At 42.5% G+C, this 19,930-nt stretch overlaps 1 protein-coding gene across 1 annotated transcript in view; it reads left to right on the forward strand.

The window, feature by feature from the left end:
• Positions 1 to 263: 263 nt before the first annotated feature.
• The window catches only part of nox5 (NADPH oxidase, EF-hand calcium binding domain 5), a 32,055-nt gene continuing 12,388 nt past the window's right edge, over positions 264 to 19,930 (forward strand). Inside the window, exons 1-10 of the mRNA XM_038705091.1 lie at positions 264 to 383; positions 852 to 1,002; positions 3,105 to 3,315; positions 5,676 to 5,913; positions 7,510 to 7,663; positions 9,444 to 9,616; positions 14,838 to 15,020; positions 17,871 to 18,003; positions 19,470 to 19,612; positions 19,688 to 19,888. Coding sequence (XP_038561019.1) covers positions 264 to 383; positions 852 to 1,002; positions 3,105 to 3,315; positions 5,676 to 5,913; positions 7,510 to 7,663; positions 9,444 to 9,616; positions 14,838 to 15,020; positions 17,871 to 18,003; positions 19,470 to 19,612; positions 19,688 to 19,888 — 1,707 coding nt within the window. The remainder of the gene's footprint in view (positions 384 to 851; positions 1,003 to 3,104; positions 3,316 to 5,675; positions 5,914 to 7,509; positions 7,664 to 9,443; positions 9,617 to 14,837; positions 15,021 to 17,870; positions 18,004 to 19,469; positions 19,613 to 19,687; positions 19,889 to 19,930) is intronic.

Here is a 19,930-nt window from a genome sequence, read left to right on the forward strand (position 1 = left end):
ATGTATTTCCTTTTTATGTAGACATTTACGTTGTCATACTTCAACACAAAACGTGTTAAAAGGACAATTATTGAACTCAGGACTGACCCCCGAGGAACTCCCCTTTCGCCGTCCCCCCTCATTCTGGGTTAGGGCCAATCTACCCTCAACATGTTCTTTATTTAAAGGCTCTGGGATGTGCTAATGGTGCTAATACATGAAAGAAGCAGTGTGAGATTTAGTCCCAGCACTGAGACGGTTGGCTTGTGTCCTCCAGCAGCAGCATGAGTCTGGACGAGGACGCCCGCTGGCTGGACTGGATGACCAGACAGTTTGAGAGCATCGCCGGAGACGACAAAGAGATCGACATCGATGAGTTTAAAGCGGCTCTCAAGGTCAAAGATGTGAGAAAGAAGTACTCATATTCTTTACTGAAGTAAAAGTACAAATACAACAGTGTGGAAATACTCAAATTGTTATTTATGGAGCCCCTGATGTCCCATGAGGTGATATTTTTACATGTGCAAACAAGATAAAACTAAAATATCACCTTTCGGGATTTCAGAGACTACAAGTAAAAGTCCTGCATTAAACACACCAAGTATTATCACCTCATGTACTTAAAGTATCAGCAAACAAAAGTTCAGCATTTTACTGTTGTAGCTGCTTCAGGTGGAACTAGTGTGACTTTAAACTACTTTATATACAGTTAAATTGCATTAAGTGCAGTAAAAAGGGCAGTATTTGCCTCTTAGATGTGGTGGAGTAGAAGCATAAAGTAGAATAAAATAGAAATACAGAAGAGTTGATGTTTGACAGGCTGAGCTTTGCTGTGATACCTGTCTGTGTTATCACGTGTTTGTTCTGTGCAGTCGTTCTTTGCCGAGCGCTTCTTCGCGCTGTTTGACTCGGACGGCAGCAGCTCCATCAGTCTGGACGAGCTGCTGAAAGCTCTGGACCTGCTGATCCACGGCAGCGAGACGGACAAGCTCAGGTTCCTCTTCCAGGTCTACGATGTGGACGGTCAGTGGTCCAGTTTAACAAACAAACACACACACATATAGACACACAGGAGTTTGAACTCAACGCCATCGTAACAACTATTAAATGATATAAAGCTATGGTTTATACAGATATAGACTTTATATAAGGCTGATGTGACTGCTGTTCAGACCATAGTCTGTAGAAAGAAGTGGGCGAAGCCTGCAGTTTGGCAGTTTGGCAGTTTGGCATTTTGGCCGTCGCCATCTTGTTTTTTTGGAACCAGACGTTCAGGCTGAAAATAACTTACAGAAAAATGACCTGCCGACTCCTGAAAGGTTTTTCAGCGGCGCTGGTTAAATGTACACAGAGCAGCGGATACGAGTCCTAAAGCCTCCCCTGCTTCCTGGTCTCTGTTCCTCTAAATGGGACCATAATTTACTAAATGAACATCATGCTGTGTTGAAGAAGACTTGAAACTAGCGACTGAGACCATAAACTCATCAGGAAAGTGTTTACTGAGGGAATAAATCAGCTGACAAGTAGAAACATTTTCTCAGAGACTTCTATACAATCACACTTCTTTCTGCAGCCGGTGGAGTCGCCCCCTGCTGGCTGCTGGAGAGAACGCAGGTTTAAGTTACTTCCGCGTTAGCTTCACTTTCAGACCCGGAGGTTTCTGCTTTGTTCAGACTTGGCGTCTGCAGGGTGAACTCAACCTTAACCCTTAACTCCAGGAAAGCCAAAAAAACAACTGTAGCAGTCGGGTTCAAACTTAGTGTCATGTTAACGTAAAAAAAAGTTTCCCGCGTGGAGCTTATCATCACTAAATTAAACCAGGTTGCCGCTCACTAATTGGTCTTAAGTAGAGAGTAGTTGTTACTAAATATTTACAAACTGTTGTTAGCTAACTGAACCAACTGACAAAGCTAACGTTAGCAAGCTAACTTTTGAGCTGTTTAGAGTAAAAGAGGTAATATGGAGCACGGGGCGCCGTCTCTGACCTGAAACTTAATAAATGCTGTTTTAATAAAGACGTCAGTCTGGATTTTAAATTACAATTAAAAAATTAAACATGCCTCAAATTACAAAACATTATGCTGATGACATTTGACTAAGTCAGTAAATAACCTCTGTTAGCTTAGCATAAACTGTTTGAACACTACTTACTCTAAAACAAAGCTTCCTCTGTGTGTGCAGATAGAAATAAAATAATTTTGAACCTCTGAAACTGTAATGTTTGCAAGCTATGCTAGCTTGTTATGCTACAGTGTCTGGGTTGTGGACAAAACAAGACAACACTGACCGACATTTTTCACATTTTTCTGGACCTAACTAATTAATCGAGAAAATAATCAACAGATGAATCGATAATGAAAATAATTGTTAGCTGCAGTTTTTCATCGTTTTTTTTCAACAGAAATATTTCAACCGTTTTGGGTTTCTTTTCAGAAACACATTAAGATAAACAAAGATTATCCCAAAACTTTGTTATGTGTAGTTATGAGGCCTCACCAAGATTACATGACCTAATGCAGTTTAAATATAAACTCTCTATATTGATAGTACTTTGAACAAAAGTACAGCTGGTTATGTCAGCTGATCGCTGCTGTCTGAAAGTTTTATTGAACTTCCAGACAGCCAAAAAGTCTATTTCCACTTCAGAGTTCAGTTCTATTCTGTTACTTGTTAGAGCTGCAACGATCAGTCGATTTATCAAGTAATTGCCAACTATTTTGATAATACTCTACTCTTTACGACCACTCAAAGCGCTTTTACACACAGATGAGCATAGATGAGGTTAAGCTGCTCACCAGAAGCAGAAATGAACTCATTCACACACAGTGTCTTGCCCAGGCAGACATGCAGAGCCGGGGATCGAACCACCGACCTTCTGAGAAGTGGGCGACCGCTCTATTTAAAGAAAAATCCAGCTTCTTAAATGTGAATATTTCCTGGTGTCTTTCCTCCTCTGTGACAGTGAACCGAATGTCTTTGTGGATAAAACAAGACATTTAAGGACGTCATCTTAATGAAAAGAATCTTTCGTTGCAGCCCTGTTGCTTGTTTTTCCTCCTCACGTTTGCAGAAAGTCATGTGACTTTGCTCTTTTAGTGTAACAGAAGGTGTTTTTTTGCCCGCAGGCAGCGGCTCCATCGATCCAGACGAGCTGCGAACGGTTCTGAAGTCGTGTTTGCGTGAGAGCGCCATCTCTCTGCCGGAGGAGAAGCTGGACGACCTGACGCTGGCGCTGTTCGAGTCGGCCGATAAAGACAGCAGCGGCGCCATCACCTTCGAGGAGCTCAAGGCCGAGCTGGAGAACTTCCCGGAGGTGATGGAGAACCTCACCATCAGGTCACACAACATTTACTGTCTGCATGCTGCTCCTGGTGTTTAATGTTCCTGTGATTCATCCCCACAACACACAGTTCACTGATTCTACTTTAACCAAACATGCTTATGTTAATAAACTTTACCAAGCGACAAAGTAAAAACGGTGGACAAACTATGATAAAAACAGTAAGAGAGTATAATAAGTAAAATAAAACAATATCAGATAATTAAAATGATCAATTGTCAATTCAGTAAGAGTTCAAAGGAGAAGAAGAAGATGTTTCGTAGATCCTCAGAGTGATTACTGAAGAGTTAGATTTGAGGATGGAACTTTAATAGAACCCCTTTTTAACACGTCTTTGCTGAACATATTTCTGAACGGGAGGAAAAAAGTAAGTTATGAGAGATAAATAATAGATCCCGATGGCTTTGTGTTAATATTTGTGTATTATTTTAATTCCTGCAAGGCTGGGTTTATTTTATTTCATTCCCATCGTTGGAGATCTGCTGGGACAGGCTGTTTCATGAGGTCAGTACCCTGCGCTGTTTGTTGATGATGACCGTGTCTGAATGATCCCAGGAAGTCTGGATCATATAAATGACCAGACAATAAAATCAAACTGTGGAGACGAACGCAGCAGCAGCAGCAGCAGCACAGGGACAAAAGTACTGGGACACATGCACATTGTTTTTATGAAATCCTGTTCTAAATTCATGGGCTTTAATATGGAGCTGCTCTCCCTTTGCAGCTGTAACAGCTTCCTCTCTTCTGGGACGGCTTTCTAGCAGATGTTGGAGTTTGTCTGTGGGAATTTTTCCCTGTTTATCCGGAAGAACATCTATGAGTTCAGACCCTGATGTTGAACGATATCCTGGCTCGCAGTCTCTGTTTTAGTTCATCCCAAAGGTGTTTATAGGGTTGAGGGGAGGGATCTGAGCAGGCCGCTCAAGTTCTTCCAAACCAAACATTGAAAAGCATTTTTTAATGGAGCTGCTTTGTGCACGGGAGTGCCGTCGTATTGGAACAGGAAAAGGACAAACACAAACTGTTTACTGTCTAAAACTGTCTGCTGTAACATTAAGGTTCCCCACACCGTGAAAAAACAGCCCCTCCTAAAGGTATTAAGACAGGGGTGTCCCAGTACTTTTGGCTACACAGTGTATTTATACCACACTATAAAATGCTCCTTTACAAGGATACGTTCTGCATTCAGAATCTGACCTAAGCAAAAGTACAGAAGTATTATCAACACAGTGTACTTAAACCATCAAAAGTAAAGGTGTCATTCTGTAGAATCATCTTCCTTCGTGTTATTAATTATTGGATCATTAATTACCTGCAGCTGTCAAATAAATGTAGTAAAAAAACTTTTTCCCTCTGAGATGTAGCAAAGTAGAAGTGTACTGTAGCATAACATGGGAATACTCAAGTAAAGTACTTAAGTACTTGAGCAAATGTACTTAGTTAGTTTCCACCACTGTAATAATTATAATTACAAAACAAGACAAAGGAAACGAGAGATTTCTGCTTGAAAAATGTCTAATAATCAGTCATCAAAATGTTAGACGGTTCTTTATTAAATTCAAGTGTATTTCTAGAGCACATTTAAAATCAACCCTAGTTGACAAAAGTGCTTTCCAGTTTCAGAATACACAACAAATATAACAACAGTCTAAAATGTCACTACTCAACTGTGTTTGAAGTCTGTCTGGCATTTCTTATTTCAACAGGTAAAGTGTTCCACAGGTTAGGAGCAGCCACTGAAAAGGCTCGGTCACCGTTAGTTTTTAACCTGGATCAGGGGACAACGAGGAGCATCTGATTAGATGAGCTCAGTGCTCTGACCGGAGTGCGGACGTGTAAAAGGTCTGATAAATAAGAAGGTGTCAACCCATTTAAAATTTTAAAGACGAGCAACAAAATCTTAAAATCTATCCTAAAGCGGACAGGAAGCCGGTGGAGCGAGGCTGGAACGGGGTCATGTGCTCACGCTCTGTAGTTCCAGTTAGAAGCGGAGCTGCTGCGTTCTGGACTGACTGTAACCGACGGAGAGACGACTGATCCACTCCAACATAGTCTAGTGGAGACCTTATAAAGTTATCAAACAAAAACTCCACTCGCTCTGTGGTTTCAGTTTCTGCAGTCTCAGGTCTTGTGTTTTATATCTCTGTGAGCTGAATCTCTTTGGAAAGACATGTGGAGACGTAACCCCCCGTACGGGTTTACTAACAGTGATTGATCATGAAAACGCTGGTCAGCTGCACCAAACACTGAAGGCCTGTAGAGAAGAGTATTTTAGGGTTAACATTAATTCCTCTGCTCTCTCTCTCCCTCTCTCTTGTTCTTCCTCTGCCTCTCTCGCCCCTCCTCTCCTCCTCAGTGCTGCTAACTGGTTGAAGCCTCCTGACGTGGAGCAGAAGAAGCGTCGCGCTCCACGTTACCTGACCCGGGTCTACTGGCACAACAACAGCCGGAAGCTGCTGTTCCTGTGCCTGTACGCCGGCCTCACCGTGCTGCTGTTCACCGAGGCCATGCTGCAGCACAGTTACGGCGGCGGCTGGTTCATGGTGGCCAAGGGCTGCGGACAGTGTCTCAACTTCAACTGCACCCTCGTCATGGTACGAGGAGGCGGCACAGGTGGTGCAGCTGGTGCCTGTTACACATGAAAACATCTGCACGTGATCGACAGAACAGTTTTATTTCAAGGAGGGCGCACAGAGGGAGCTCAGTCACACACGTCACAGAACAACAGCATAAAAGACACTATAAAAGCTATAAAATGAAGTACATCAGAATCAGAATCTTTAGCTTTATGGACACATACATACATTGCTCACGATGTGCTGACTTATACAATAATACAATAATAAATCAGACACAGGCTACAGTATAGAGAACACATATATACACGCTATAAACAATAGTTTATTGAGACAAAGGATGCAGAAGGAAATTATCATTATTATTGTTATCATTATGTACATGCATACATATCCGTAAGATTCACTGATCTGCAGTGTGTGTGCACTGGTTACAGTTCGGGATGAACTCGAGCTCTTTGCATCAGTAAAATCCAGTTGATTTATATATCATTAGTAGAGGCCCTGTGGCCTTTTATTATTTAAAAGTGTTTAAGTGTTTCCTCGCTCATGTATGTTGGCATTGAGGAAATCTTTAAAACTCTGTTTAAGGATCTTTTCTTCTTGAACCTGATATCACGTACCTTTGATATCTCGCAAGCGAAGTGTCTCTTCACACTAATCACTAATCTGAGCTCCTTTGTCGCCACCGCTTTTCAACACAAAGCGACGCCCTTGCATCCAGTGTTTGCCAACACTTTTCAAGAGAGACTGAAGACTCCACGCTCACAGTCTAGCTCGCCTAGCAAGGCTGGGGAGCAAAGTGCTGCAGCTTCCTGAAAGTCTTAAACTGTTGAATGTGTGAGGGCTTCTAAAAGTGTAACTGGAGAACAGGAAACACGTCCAGGCCCTGTTTTATTTTATCTTTTGTCAGGCTGGTTTTTTAGAGGTCTTAAAGAAGCTGCATAAATGAGATTCTTCATCAGTGGAAGTTTTTAAGTTAATGAATGATTTACTGTTTGCTTTAGAAGAGCCAAAGAAATTAAATTAAACTCTCTGTGCCATATTGAATTGCATAGCATCGGATGATTTTGCGTCGTCCAGTTGCGTCCTATCACATCATGGTGAATCAAATCGTGTCAAACCGCACTGCATCGTAACGAGTGAATCGTACCGTGCCGCAGATCACTTCAGATGTATCTGTAATGTGTTGTTGGCGTTGCATCGGCCTCCGGTGATGGAGATGCACAGCTTCAGTCTTTGTAACATCCGGCTCTGGAGCTGATGCACCAGGTGTGTTTGGATGGAACGTTTACAGCAAACCTCTGCTCCATGTCTTCATGTGTTGATGTTTTCACTCTCTTGATTGGATTATGGATTTTACTGCTTATTAAATGATGCAAAGAAACTCCCGCACTCTGTCTAATTTGCAAAAATAAGTTTCTAAGCTGTCAGCGTTGTCTAAGATTTTGCCTGATGAAGGTCTAGCACCGAAACGTTGCAGCGGATAAACTAATTTTTGCAAGTTAGACAGCGTGCAGGAGTTTCTACTTGTTTCCCTCCGAACCCCCTGTTATAGATGTGCGAGGTAATGTACTACTTTTAAATATAACTTGTGTGTCTGTGTGTGTGCAGGTGCTGATGCTGCGTCGCTGTTTAACCTGGCTGAGGGCGACCTGGGTGGTGAGGGTCTTACCTCTGGACCAGAACATCCTGCTGCATCAGATCGTGGGCTACGCCATCCTCTGCTTCACGCTGGTGCACACCGTCGCTCACGTCTTCAACTTTGGTACAAACTGAGTGTCAAATGTTTTCATGAAGGGAGGACATGAAGGTTATGAAGGTTTTCTGGTGAAACAAAAAGAATCTGACTCTTTAAACAAAGGTCTCTCTCTCTCTGTAGGGATCCTTTCCTCAAAGCTGTCAGACACATGTAATAACAATCTGAGCCTGTCAGCAGCAAAAACAATCACGTGGACGTACAAAATGTCAATTTGTCACATAGACACAAAAAATTTTGGAAGGTAAGATCCAGGGCGGGACAATAAAACACTAACAATAATTATCACGATATAATTTCTTTCAATAACAATATAACAATGTCCAATAAACGTTTGATTTTATTCACTTGAATCATTTATTTTTTTTAAGATGTTTATTTTGTTGAGGAAAAAGCTTTAACTTAATTTTCCTCCTGGATATTTGTTGACAAAGATTTTATCAGAATAGTTGAATGTTCTGCCTCAGATTTGTGAAGTGATCCACTGTTTGGCATCAAGTGTTCTGACCATAAACCACAAGTAACCATCAGGTTTCCTCAACTTCCTCTCAGGAGCAAAAATCTGCCTTTAAACTCGAAAGAAATAACAATTTGATACTTATCGTGATAATTAGGGATATCGAAAGATATAAAACTTTTTATCATGATAACATTTTTGGCTGCATCGTCCCGCCCTAATGCAGGTTGATAAATAATGACGTTACCCTTTAAATCATTAATTATGTGGACAGACTGCTGCGAAATCCCTGAAAGAATTACATTTTCAGAACTGTGTGTTTTTGATTCTGCAGAGCTGCAAGTTAAACTACATGGTGTTTTATTAGTACCTTTGATAAAGGACACTGTTTAATAATAATATTATTAGTATGGGAGCCACCCTGCCACTCACACTCACACATAAGGGCAATTTAAAGTCACCAGTTAACTTCAGTTCAATACAATATTATTTATTGGCACGAATGTTTAAGTGAACAATGTTGCCAAAGCTGAAAGTCACATATAAACATTACAATTAAACAAACAAATGTATCTTAAATTCAAATAATTTCTTGCTTCTTATTTTCCTGCCAAGGAACAATTGTTCAAATATCAAACAATAATCATAATATTAATTATAATATCACAGTAATTTGATGCAAATAACAACAATGACTTGTGACACTGATGCTTGGGAAATGGGTACCAATGATCTTCTGAGCAGTTTGAATCCCCCGCTGCAGAGCCGGTTCTGGGCCGTGCACATCGCATGTTAGTGATGTTTCCAGTCAGGATGCTTTCTACTGCTCCTCTGTAAAAGCTGCCAGGAACTTGGCGTGGGAATGTCAGGTTCTCTGTGATGCTGATTCCCAGGAAGCTGAAACTGTCTCCACCTCAGCTCCACTGATGTAGACCGGAGTGTGTGTCTTTATCTCAATCAATCAAACTCAAATCGAGTGTGAATATCCTTATTTTATTCTTTATTTTGATGCTGCTAAATTGTGATACGTGTTGGGATTATGTTTATTTCTCTAGTTTTTATTCAGTCAGACGGAACAGACAGAGTCGCAGGTGCAGCAGGTGCTTTTAGTGGAGGGGATGAAGAGAATAAACTAAAACAGTGTGACCAGGAAGAGGTCACATTTATTTATTTATGATGGATTTTTGTAAGAAAATGTAGTTTTTGATGACTGTGTGGTGGAAGGCTGAAAAGGACTTTGGTCCAAACGCACGAACCTGCAGACACAGGTGAGCAGCGAGTGTGTGGGGAAGCAGGTGTGACGTGTTGCCGCTGCGTCCGTGTGTGTTTCAGCGCAGCTGGCGGAGAGCGGCGAGTACCGGCTGTGGGAGTTCCTGCTGACCACGAGGCCCGGCATCGGCTGGGTGAAGGGGACGGCCTCGGTGACCGGAGTCGTGCTGCAGGCGCTGATCTGCCTCATGGTGCTCTGCTCCTGCACCTTCGTACGACGCAGCGGACACTTTGAGGTAAGACTCTGCAGGCTGATTCTGCCGCTTACTATTCAGATCCTTTACTTACTGCAAGTAAAAGTACTAATACCTCACTGTTTAAATACTCTGTTACAGGTAATAGTCCTGCATTAAAATGTAACTTAAGAGGAGAACAAAAATCAGGAAAATGTACTGAAAGTATTAAAAGTTAGAACAATGTACTATTACAGATTATATGTTATTATTATTATTATTCCTCATGTGTTCATGTAAAAGCAGGATTTCACTGCTGTAGTTGTTTTTTGGTATCAGACTGCAATTAATGATTATTTTCATTCTGGATTAATCTGCTGATTATTTTCTCCATTAATCTGAAAATAGAGAAAAATGCAGTCACAGTTACCCAGAGTCCAAAGTGACTCCTTCACAGTGTTTGTTCAAACCTCAAAATGATTAAAACACAATAAAATAATCAAAAGGAGAAGCAGCAAATCTTCACATTAAATGTCTTGACATGAAAAATGACTTCAATGATTATCAGAATAGTTGCCAATTAAATTTCTGTCAATCAACAAATATACTAGCTGTACTTATAAACGTTAAATATCTGATTCTATCTTTTCATGACAACGCTGAAGAAATTACCCTTTGCTCCAGTGTAAAGTAGTGAGCGTGCAGCTCGTATAACAGTGTAAAGTCGTGAGCGTGCAGCTCGTATAACAGTGTAAAGTAGTGAGCGTGCAGCTCGTATAACAGTGTAAAGTAGTGAGCGTGTAAAGTAGTGAGCGTGCAGCTTGTATAACAGTGTAAAGTGGTGAGCGTGCAGCTTGTATAACTGTGTAAAGTAGTGAGCGTACACCTTGTATAACAGTGTAAAGTAGTGAGCGTACAGCTTGTATAACAGCGTAAAGTAGTGAGCGTGCAGCTTGTATAACAGTGTAAAGTAGTGAGCGTGCAGCTCGTATAACAGTGTAAAGTAGTGAGCGTGCAGCTCGTATAACAGTGTAAAGTAGTGAGCGTGCAGCTCGTATAACAGTGTAAAGTAGCGAGCGTGCAGCTCGTATAACAGTGTAAAGTAGCGAGCGTACAGCTTGTATAACAGTGTAAAGTAGTGAGCGTGCAGCTTGTATAACAGCGTAAAGTGGTGAGCGTGCAGCTCGTATAACAGTGTAAAGTAGTGAACGTACAGCTTGTATAACAGTGTAAAGTAGTGAGCGTGCAGCTCGTATAACAGTGTAAAGTAGTGAACGTACAGCTTGTATAACAGTGTAAAGTAGTGAGCGTGCAGCTCGTATAACAGTGTAAAGTAGTGAGCGTGCAGCTCGTATAACAGTGTAAAGTAGTGAGCGTGCAGCTCGTATAACAGTGTAAAGTAGTGAGCGTACAGCTCGTATAACAGTGTAAAGTAGTGAGCGTACAGCTCGTATAACAGTGTAAAGTAGTGAGCGTGCAGCTCGTATAACAGTGTAAAGTAGTGAGCGTGCAGCTTGTATAACAGTGTAAAGTAGTGAGCGTACAGCTCGTATAACAGTGTAAAGTAGTGAGCGTGCAGCTCGTATAACAGTGTAAAGTAGTGAGCGTGCAGCTTGTATAACAGTGTAAAGTAGTGAGCGTGCAGCTTGTATAACAGTGTAAAGTAGTGAGCGTGCAGCTCGTATAACAGTGTAAAGTAGTGAGCGTGCAGCTTGTATAACAGTGTAAAGTAGTGAGCGTGCAGCTCGTATAACAGTGTAAAGTAGTGAGCGTGCAGCTCGTATAACAGTGTAAAGTAGTGAGCGTGCAGCTCGTATAACAGTGTAAAGTAGTGAGCGTGCAGCTTGTATAACAGTGTAAAGTAGTGAGCGTGCAGCTTGTATAACAGTGTAAAGTAGTGAACGTACAGCTTGTATAACAGTGTAAAGTAGTGAGCGTGCAGCTTGTATAACAGTGTAAAGTAGTGAGCGTGCTGCTGTCCCCTCAAAATAACACATCACACAGCTGTTAATATCTAAACCGCTGGCAACAACAGTGAAAATACCCAAATTGGGCACAATCAGCCATTTTCCCTCCCCGGTGTCATGTGATTCGTTAGTGTTACAAGGTCTCAGGTGTGAACAGGGAGCAGGTGTGTTAGATTAGGTGTTATCGCTCTCACACTGGTCACTGGAAGAGCAACATGGACAAGAACTCTGAGGATCTGATAAAAAGAAGGGTTGCTCTACATGAAGATGGCCGAGGCTCAGGCGTGCGGGCAGACATTTTGGATTAGGGGTGCTGCACAGCAGAAATGCGTGCAGGGCACGACTGTGACACACTTTCCTTCAGAACAGCGTGGTTACAAACATGTTCGGATGAGGTCGCCGAGGTCCAGACCTCCGTAACTATATGTATGTATAAAATGAAATAAGGTGAAGCATCAGACGCTGTGCGCATTTCCACAGCAGCATAACTTCATATTTAAGTCTCCCGACACACCGACAGGATCAGTCAGAAACTAACGTTAATTAATGTTCTGTGTTCTTCTCCGCGTCCAAAAGGTCTCGCACACAGTCCACGTTCATCCAGTGAAACTGTTTGGAGTACAGCAGCCGTCCTCCTGATCAGTCCTGAGCTCCATCACAGTTCAGTTTTGCTGCATACATGTCCCAGTAATGTTGCTGTGACATTACTGCGCCCATGGAAACGTTTAAAATGACAGCAGCCTCTCGAATCATGAAACCAAACTCTTAAAGCAAACACTCCTACATCAGCACAATAAAGAAATCACCTGAAAAGTTAAAAGGATCGGTAGAGGTGGGATAAAATAAAATAATTAAAATAATTAATTGGGCCGAGTGCGGGTACATGATTATTTGTCAAAAAACAAACTACCGCACACTGATCTGGCTTTACTACCTTTATTGTGAGCAAAGTGTTTCGCCCATTGCTTCTTCATGCTCACAGTAAAATACATAAACACTTACAGGTGTGCTAAGTAGACCCTGTGCAGGTCATGTGACCAGTACAATCCATTTCGCTCCTGCCTTCCCGCCCCCTGCCAAGGATAAAAGATTGCATAGACCCTGAAACTGAGCTGCAGCACGGTGGCCGAGACCATACAGGGGAGTTTAATTTATAACAAAACATCATATTTTATAAACTCTTGATGTGTTTTATGTGTAAAAATCTGTCAGATAAATGTAGTGAAAAGAACAAGATCTCCCTCTGAGGTGGAGCAGAAGGAGAAAGTGGCATGAAACACCTCTAATTTGTACTTCAGTGCAGTACTTGAGTCCACGTCTGCCTCTGACACAGTTAGTATAAATCCCTATCATATGCAGTCTGTAACTACAGTCCCCTCTTGGTGTCACTGTGCCTCACATTAACATCTTTAAACAGAATGTGTTTTCTTTTAAAACAGATCATTACATTCTTTCAGAATGTAGGTAAATATTCAGTCCTCACTGTTGAGCCTCTCTCTGCTGATAAAACATCACTTCCTCCACGTTCTCCCACTGTGACCTTGTTTTTACTGCCCGTCTGTTTCCAGTCCACCTGCAGTGTGTGCGGTGTTTGGCTCCCTCTTGTGGCTACGCTCAGTTACTGCAATAACGACAGAAATAAAACTTCAGCTCTTCTCAGTCAGTCTGTTATTATCTACACCCACTTAGATAAGGGGGGGGGGGGGGGGGGGGCGCGGCCCATGTTGCAGACACGTACACGGCAGCATGACATGGAAACGAAACATAAAGAGTAACTTAGAGATAAAGTCCAGGCATCATGAGAGAGACCAAACCAAACAAGGAAATCCACAAAAACAAAAGGAAGTAATGAGAAAGTCCAGAGGACAAGTAGAGACAGAGGACAGGTAGAGAGACTGAGAGGACAGGTAGAGACTGAGGACAAGTAGAGAGACTGAGGACAGGTAGAGACTGAGAGGACAGGTAGAGACTGAGGACAGGTAGAGACTGAGGACAGGTAGAAAGACTGAGAGGACAGGTAGAGACTGAGGACAAGTAGAGAGACTGAGGACAGGTAGAGACTGAGAGGACAGGTAGAGACTGAGGACAGGTAGAGACTGAGGAGAGGTAGAGACTGAGGACAGGTAGAGACTGAGGACAGGTAGAAAGACTGAGAGGACAGGTAGAGACTGAGGACAGGTAGAGACTGAGAGGACAGGTAGAGACTGAGGACAGGTAGAGAGACTGAGAGGACAGGTAGAGACTGAGGACAGGTAGAGACTGAGAGGACAGGTAGAGACTGAGGACAGGTAGAAAGACTGAGAGGACAGGTAGAGACTGAGGACAGGTAGAGAGACTGAGAGGACAGGTAGAGACTGAGGACAGGTAGAAAGACTGAGAGGACAGGTAGAGACTGAGGACAGGTAGAGAGACTGAGAGGACAGGTAGAGACTGAGGACAGGTAGAGAGACTGAGGACAGGTAGAGAGACTGAGAGGACAGGTAGAGACTGAGGACAGGTAGAGAGACTGAGAGGACAGGTAGAGACTGAGGACAGGTAGAGACAGAGGACAGGAATACCAAATCATTGTAGCAAAATTTGTCTCCTCATGCCACGAACTGAGGACAACCAGTGGAAACTCCGACTAGAAATTTTTTAAATTATTATTATTTTCATTGTTATTTTAGTAATTGTTGTTTTATTCATATTTCACATTTGATACTGATTTTTTTGTTTGTTTTTTGTCTGTTAACACACACCCATTTACTGTTTTATTTATTTTTATATTTAATATTTTGGTTTTATTTTTTAACACACACAAACACTTACTGTTTTATTTATTTATATTTTTAACATTTGTTTTTATTTATTTATTTATTTTTTACACACAGAAACACTTTTACTGTTTTAATTACTTTATTTTTAATATTTTGTTTTTTAAATTATTATTTTTTAACACACAGCAACACTTTTACTGTTTTATTTATTTTATTTAATGAATTGTATAAAATGAATTCTTCTTTTGTAAGTTATTAGTAGCTTTGTTAATATTGTTGTTTTACATTCATGCCGATAAAGCTAGATTGAATTGACACAGAGTCTAGCAGACGCACACAATGAGGTGATAAAACAATTAAGCAGAAGGTGACGGGGCCAAACGAGCAGGGAGGGAACCAACAGGTGAGACACAGAATCGAGACTAAACAGGAAGCAAGCTAGACACAAACATCAGACGCAGACGACTTTCAAAATAAAGTAACATCAACACCGCTGGTTTCATGTGACGACAGACCTGCGAACAGCCGGCTGTGTGACGCTGTGCACCGTCTGTCCTCCAGGTGTTCTACTGGTCTCACCTGTCCTACGTGTGGGTCTGGATTCTGCTGGTGATCCACTGTGCAAACTTCTGGAAGTGGTTTGTGGTTCCCGGTTTGGTCTTCGTGCTGGAGAAGATCGTAGGAATCGCAGTTTCTCGGATGGGAGGTCTTTACATCGTGGAGGTCAACCTGCTGCCGTCCAAGGTGCCCAACACAAACACAGACTGACGCCCGCGGGCGGTTTGTTACAGAGTTACAGACGACACGACGTCATTGGTCGGTCCATTTAGAGAGGTGAGCATCTCGTCAGTGATTGGTCCGAGGGAGATTTCCTCTTTGAGAAGTCATTTGGTCACAGAAGATGGACGGGTGGGGGTTTATTCACCCCTCTGATGTGCAGATGAGGTACTTTTATAATATAAATATAGTGAAACTTGTGTCATCCCCAAATTGCAGCTTCTGTCCTCAGAGAGGAGGGTTTTTGCAGACGTGCCAGTGTGAGACCTCAGAACAACTCAATTTTCATTCTGAACAAAGACTCTCGACCCGGCGTAAATCAAGGCAGCCAGCTGACGTCACAGCTGCCAGAATTAAATTAGAAATTATCTTGAAATCTATAAAACACTAAGAAACACATTAAAAATACTTCTTCTAAGTCTGCAGACAGATTTTGCAGCTCTTGTCGTGGCAAAAATTATAGACACACCTGTGACAGGTAACCTGCAAACAGGAAGTCTGTCCCTGAAACAGGGTTCTTGTGCGTCTTTCTGCGGGTTGCAGCTGAATCAGGATCTTGTTGGTTCGAGGACAGAAAACTTCAGAGGGACAAAAAGAGACTGATAATAATAATAATGCATAACATTTATATAACGCTTTATCATGAGTGCTTCAGAGTGAAGTGGACTCATCTCAACCGCCACCAAAGCTACACTTTTTATTTTATTTATTCTGAAAATGAGCAACAAATAAAATAATTATTATGTTTTTCAAATGCAGCCTTTAGAATACTTACATTTCCATCCATCCATCGCTTATCCTGCGTACAGGGGAATACTTAAATTTAGAATTTATTATTAGAGAAGTGATTATTTGTTATCCCTTAAGTTTGATGTGAAAACTGACTTATTTGATCTGACAGTCAGTTGTTGACTAAAGATATATGTTGATACAACTAGGCTGTACGTTATGCTACTGAATGATAACGCAAGTTGATGTTCTGGACCTTTTCTTCTCTAACTGGACCTCTTTGAATTTTAATTGGATACCCCTGTCCTAAAAACAAAGTTAGCAGCGCACATGTAGTTTAGCTGCTATCTCACTGACAGGAGAGACGCATCTTAATTCTAGTTTGCTCTAGCATAAGCATTTACACTAGGCTACTACTGAAAAAGCAGAGCAACAGCACAGGTGATTCTACAATCTCCATTATCAAAAATAAATAAAACAGATGTTTCTCCACAGCGGGAGGGACGTTTCAGGACAATGGACAGCGCACAACTGAAACAAATGAACTAAATACTAAATTGATGGTCTCATCACAACAATAGTGCACTTTGACAGTAGGCTACATAATACCAGTTAGATAAACACACTAACAACCGGCCTACATGAAACTTTAAATTGAACTCAGAGTTAGAAGAGCTGAAGACGCCGCTTGTGAGCTGACTGGAACTTCTTGAGAACGTTGAACTAGTCTGGCGTGAAGCGCTTCCGTGTTCTGAGAACACATTTTTGAGAGAGGAGAACAAAATTTTGCAGGTCGCGCCAAATACCAAGGCCAGTGAGTGGGCCTTAAGCGTTTTGTGATGTTTGGACAACGATGTTAGCCAGACTCGTTTATCGACGTGTGGATGTTGTAGAACTTACAGTCATTTGAGATTCAGAGTTGGGTTTATAGGCGAGGATGAAGCAGCTCGGGTTTGGAACCATTTTCTAATGTCCATTTTGGAGCGTTCTGAGCTGCCTGCTTTGTTTTGATGTGTGCACTCCAGCCAGGAATCTCCCGCTAACTCAAAGTTATTTCATGCACGTACTAACGTGAAAGTGCGCTGGGAGGGGGGAAGCAGGGGGTTTCCTCACAGAGCCACATTGTGAATTTTATGTTAGCTTTAATATGTTTTCAAATAATGTTTGTAAATGTATATTTTTATTGTTTCTCACTGAAATGTGAGTTAAATTAAACTTAGCCTATATCATTTTGTAAATTATTTCATATTTGTATTCTATACCGCGGACTCCGTCCCCATCACTGCACTGGGATCTCATTAGGTGCGTTTGACTTCATGTGGCGCTGCGCAGCGCTGACTTAACGTGATGCATGCTGGACTTAAAATAAGGCATGCTGATTGGAAATTGTGCACTGCAAAACGTCACTATGTCACATGACATTAAAACCTCTTAGGAGCAAGACGGTGATCTCAGCTCACAGTAAGCTGCTGCAGGTAGAATGTGTCCGACTTGACGGCGCCGTTTTTATATCCCGCCCCTGCAGTCACCTGCAGCTCATGTTAGACCATCAAGTTGGCGAAAGTTAGCCGCCGTCATCTCGAACGCAGCTATTATTAGGACCAGAGGGAAGACTGCCCCCTACTGGCCCACCAACACCTTCTCCAGCAGCAACTTAGTTTTCCCAGGAGGTCTCCCATCCAGGTACTGGCCAAGCGCAAACCTGCTTAGCTTCAGTCACTCAGCAGGCTGCTGGCATTGATCACACTGATTGATCTGCAGCCTTTAATTGTACAAACAGACCAACGTCGAGAAAACTTGGGCAAAGACATCTCGAGGTCACCTCGAAAAGATGGACAGCTGTCATTGGTTAATTTCAAATCTTTTGCATAATCGAACCAAGATTCAAGATCTAAAGGTGGGAGTTATGGGAAAGGCTCCAGATCAGTCAGTGAGCTCTCCAGTCCCCCCTTTTCTCCTAAGAAGGTGTTCACAGGTTCACAGCTGGATATTATCGTTCTGTCAGCGTGGAAAGCTTCAGGAACAGCATGATGTCTCCATGAAGGTCTGACACGTCTGCGTGGTGTGTTGCTGTGTTTTTCCGTGCAGGTGACCCACCTGGTGATCAAACGTCCTCAGTTCTTCCATTTCAAACCTGGAGATTACGTCTACATCAACATCCCCGTGATCGCCAAGTACGAGTGGCATCCGTTCACCATCAGCAGCGCTCCGGAGCAGTCAGGTACACCTCACCTTAAATCAGGCGCTGTGCCTCACTACCACTTTGATGTACTTGTACTTTACCTGAGTATTTCCACTGTCTGCTACCTTATACTTCTACTCTCAGAGGGAAATATTGTCCAATTTACTGCACTATCTTTATCTTTATCTTTTTATTAACCCAAATATAATATTTTAAATGATTATGTATTATTATAGATGAAGCTGATTAAAATGAGCTTCACCAGCTGCAGCATTAAAGTGATGAACACAAATAAATAGAATCCTATATATATATATATATATATATATATATATATATATATGCACTATATAAAAGACACATATGCTTTTTTCCTCACTGTCAGACATGAAATCAGACAATCCCTTTTCAAGGATATATTTAGACTTTAGATTTTTTTTTATTACCTTCATCAGAGTCAGACGTTTACATACATTTCATTAGTATTTGGTACCTTTGCCTTTAAACTGTATGACTTGGGTCAAACGTTTTGGATATCCTTCCACAAGCTTCTCACAATAGTTGGCAGGACTTTTGGCTCATTCCTCCTGAAAGAACTGGTGTAACTGAGCCAAGTTTGTAGCCGCCTTGCTGCCCATATTGAGATCAGGGCTTTGTGATGGCCACTCCAAGACACTGACTTTGTTATCCTTAATCCACTTTGTAACCACTTTGGCAGTCTGCTTCGGGTCATTGTCCAACTGTAAAAAGTTAATCTAATAAAAGCAGTTAACTCCGAGCTCCTCCCGCGGGTAAACAGCGTAGCTGTCAGAGCAGAATACAGACAGACTGCGGGGGTTTATTTGTCCGAAAGCTGCAGCGCTGCTCCCGCCTCTTTCTTCCTGTGATTTGGCAGCTCTCCGTCGGTGACGTCCGGAATTCGTCAAGCGAATTTCTTGCTCAAGCTTAAAGATTTGAACTCGAGCGAACCAGCGAATGTCGCAACAAACGCATCTTCCGCACCGCCCGAAGCGAATTCACAACTTTGCATTGACTTTGTGTGTAATCAAGCTGCCCGAAACGCTGGATTTGCTTTCAGTGTGAACACAGCTTTGCACCAGGTGTCTGACAACATGTTGCAGCAGGAATGGAAACGATGTAGAGAAGCTACTAGCAAGACTTTATTTCCACCTGGTATGACGGTCTAAGCCTGTCGGAGGCAACAAGAAGCTCTTTTTGGACTTTTGAGGGTCAAGACTTGGATTCAGGGTTCAGGTTAGAATCGGGTTACAGTTAGGTTAAATAAAGACTGTCTATATGTCTGTCAGCCTGTCGCTCTGTCAGTTTTAGCCTTTGCTTCTTCAGTTTGGTTAAGTTTACTGATGTAGTGAATGCTGGTCGGCAAAGCTCGGTTCTTGTTGCACGCCGTGAGGATCCTCAGCTGAGGCATTAATCTGAAGATAACATTGTGCTCAGCCGCCAGTAGCCCAGTTTCAAAGTTCACTGCTGTGACCTTTGACCTGCAGATGTTCTGTGGCTTCACATCCGCTCGATGGGTCAGTGGACCAACCGCCTGTACGAGTACTTCAGACAGGCAGAGAGCCCGGAGGTCAGTCCCAAGAGGTTGGCCACGAGCCTGAGGAACCGGAGACACCTGATGAAGACCCAGGTCCATCACACACCTTTCTGTCTCTGTCAGGTAATATTTCACGTCCCGTCTGTCTAACCTGTGATCTCCTTACAGGAGGAGTTGTTCAGCTCCACAAACAGTAGCGGAGGAGTAGCTTCTAATGAGGACGGCGCCATCGAGCTGATGATGTACCGTCAGAATGGCTCGCGGTCCGAAGAGGCCGCGGCCCCGAAGTCTGAATCTCAGGGGCCAGCCGAGCCTCTTCCAGACGAGCAGGGGCCGGCGGAGAGAGGAGAGGCTCCTCCGCTCAAAGAGGTCAACAAATGAGTCCTCAGTTTATTAACACACATCAGACCG

This window comes from Micropterus salmoides, unplaced genomic scaffold, assembly GCF_014851395.1.
Source record: "Micropterus salmoides isolate LMB-PRFRI ecotype aquatic unplaced genomic scaffold, ASM1485139v1 Ms_hic_scaffold_8, whole genome shotgun sequence".
Classification (NCBI taxonomy): domain Eukaryota; kingdom Metazoa; phylum Chordata; class Actinopteri; order Centrarchiformes; family Centrarchidae; genus Micropterus; species Micropterus salmoides.